The following is a 2,684-nucleotide window of genomic DNA, read 5'->3' on the forward strand; positions in this document are numbered from 1 at the left end:
CCCCCCGCTGACTGTCTGGTGCCAGACGGATCCGGTGTTTTTTGGGGGGCAGCTGTTTCTGCCATGCAGTCATGGGGTCACCTGCTTGGAGAATGCCATCCAAGGCCCGGCTGCCATGGCAGCTAAGTCTGTGTTGGCATCTGGCAGAATATGAGAGATCTTGGACAATGATTGGCATCCGGGATGAAAGCTCCGGCTGGGCACCAACTATGCCAGGCTATGAAGACGTCTTAAGATTCTCCTCATTGTTCTGCTATTGGGCTGGAAGGGGTAAGGGGCACAGAATGGGGGGCATGGGGGGCACCAGGACACAAAGCCGGTCAGGGGGTCACTAATGCTGTATTGGGTGCTGCTCAATAAAACTTCTTATCTCACACGGAGCCCTGCACGTGTGTTGCTGCATGTGGGTGGGCAGGCAGCTCGGACAACTTCTCTTCTGGACTCAAACTCATTGCAGAATTTGGTTTTCTCATATAGATAACTTATCAATTTTGCCCTTCAATGACCAACACAGGGCGGCACCTGTGGGGGAGTTAGGGTCAGTGTAGAGTGGGGTAACAATGTGCAATGTGTTGAGAATGGGGGTGAGGATTGGGATGAGGATGTGAATGAGGTCAGGTTGGTGTGGGGGTCAGGTCACTTGGGGTTAGAATCTGTCCAATCATCAGCGTATGTCAATGCAAAATAAGAAATCCTCGGGACACCTCTGTGGTTGTGAGGGATTGGCTCCCAGGCGGGTGATTTTCACACATGGGCACATAAAGACTTGCGCATGCGTTCCTGCACATCATAGTGCAGGTTGTGTCTGGGTGCCATTACCTATAGGTTAGGGGTCTTATCATATCATTATTGGGTTTTAGGGGGGTGATGGGGTAGAGTCTGTTGAATTTTCCCTGTGTGAACATTGGGGTTAGAGTTAGGATTAATCTGCTGGGAGTTGTAGTTCTCCAGCAGCATTCGGCAGCCAGCTCTCATGTGAGGAGGAGGTGATTGTCCCCATTGTGTACCTCGGCCAAGTCCCAAGCTGGAAACAGAAGACACAAGACATCATCGCTAAATTTAAATTGTAAAGAAAAAACCCCGGGAGCAGCCGGATGTGATTCCAATTATAGATGGAGGATCAACCAAAGGATTATTGTTGGCCATTATAAAAGCCCATTATCCCCGTCCCTGAGGGCTGCCGGTACCACGCTGTACAGTAAGTCATTGGGGGTACCTGGACCTGAGGGGGCCATACACTGCCAGACATCTGCCCAACCCCAGGGGAGGCTGCGATCACTATGGAGGGCAAACATCTGCCAGCACCTGGGTTCATCAACCCCACTGACCCGGCTGAATGTCCCCCAATCCCCCCAAATCTCTTTGCTTCCCCTACCCCCCTATCCCCCCTTACCCCCGATATCTGACATGTCCCCCAATCCCCCCAAATCTCTCCGCTTCCCCTACCCCCCCCTTACCCCTGATATCTGACATGTCCCCCAATCCCCCCAAATCAATCCGCTTACCCTACCCCCCCCTTACCCCTGATATCTGACATGTCCCCCTCTCTTTCCCCCAGGGTCTCGTCTGTCTTTCTTAGCTGCTGTCTGGATAATTAAGGTAAGTGCTCTCTAATATCTGTAATGACTCTCTCTCCCCGACAAGGCACTCTGACACTTGGGGGTCACAGAACAATGGCAGTCTGACACTTGGGGGCCCAGAACAATGGCAGTCTGACACTTGGGGGCCCAGAACAATGGCAATCCTGATACAGGGCCCATATTGATCACAAATGATATCTGCTGTCGGTGACTGGGGTCTTGCAGTGCAGACGGAGGATGGGATCACTGACACTGAAATAGCAGCGGGGTCCTACCGGTACCCAATAAAGTGCTGCGCAGACATGATGAAGACCTTGTGACTGTCTAATAATTCGGGTGAGACTGCCAGAACAATCCCCATCAATGCTGAGAGCACAGAGTAACATCAGGGGGCGCTGTGCACGTCTCTCTGCTCAGTGATTGGTCTGTGCACAGGGTTTGTATGGGGATCGGGGGGATCTGTTTCTGCCCTTTTACAACCCATCAAAAATGTCTACCACCCCCTTTCTGAACGATGAAGCTTCCAAATATGTAAACCCTGGCACTTGGGGGCCCCAACATTAGCACACTGGCACTTGGGGGCCCCAACAATAACCCCTTGACACTTGAATGGGAGTCCAGAATAATGACACTCTACCATGGGGGGGACCCGGGAAGAATGACATTCTTACACTTGGGGGTCATAAAACTATAGCACTCGGGGATCCCATTCTGTAGACCCCCTGCTAATGATGTTGTTACCCTTCCTTTCCTTCCAGCTGCCAACATGGGTGACCAGGAGATGGCGGCCTATGGCGTGGCGGCTCCCTTCCTCCGGAAGCCAGAGAAGGAGCGCATTGAGGCCCAAAATCAGCCGTTTGATGCCAAGACTTACTGCTATGTCACCGACCCCAGCCTGGATTATGTCAAGGGGAAGATAAAGAGCACCGAAGGGGGGAAAACCACTGTGGAAACCGAGGATAACCGGGTAGGTGAGGGCAGAGATCATTGCCGGTACATCTCCACACAAATGATGTCAGCCAACCAGCATTCAGTCCTCATGGCTCCTCATACAGATGTCTATGGGGTCCTCATGGCTCCTCATACAGATGTCTATGGGGTCCT

General features: G+C 52.2%; 1 protein-coding gene across 1 annotated transcript in view; it reads left to right on the forward strand.

The window, feature by feature from the left end:
• Positions 1–1,114: 1,114 nt before the first annotated feature.
• Positions 1,115–2,684, forward strand: part of LOC140325429 (myosin-3-like) — a 30,117-nt gene continuing 28,547 nt past the window's right edge. The window contains exons 1-3 of the mRNA XM_072403261.1: positions 1,115–1,198; positions 1,559–1,599; positions 2,339–2,547. Coding sequence (XP_072259362.1) covers positions 2,347–2,547 — 201 coding nt within the window. The 5' untranslated portion in view covers positions 1,115–1,198; positions 1,559–1,599; positions 2,339–2,346. The remainder of the gene's footprint in view (positions 1,199–1,558; positions 1,600–2,338; positions 2,548–2,684) is intronic.

Source organism: Pyxicephalus adspersus, chromosome 3 (genome assembly GCF_032062135.1).
Source record: "Pyxicephalus adspersus chromosome 3, UCB_Pads_2.0, whole genome shotgun sequence".
Taxonomy (NCBI): domain Eukaryota; kingdom Metazoa; phylum Chordata; class Amphibia; order Anura; family Pyxicephalidae; genus Pyxicephalus; species Pyxicephalus adspersus.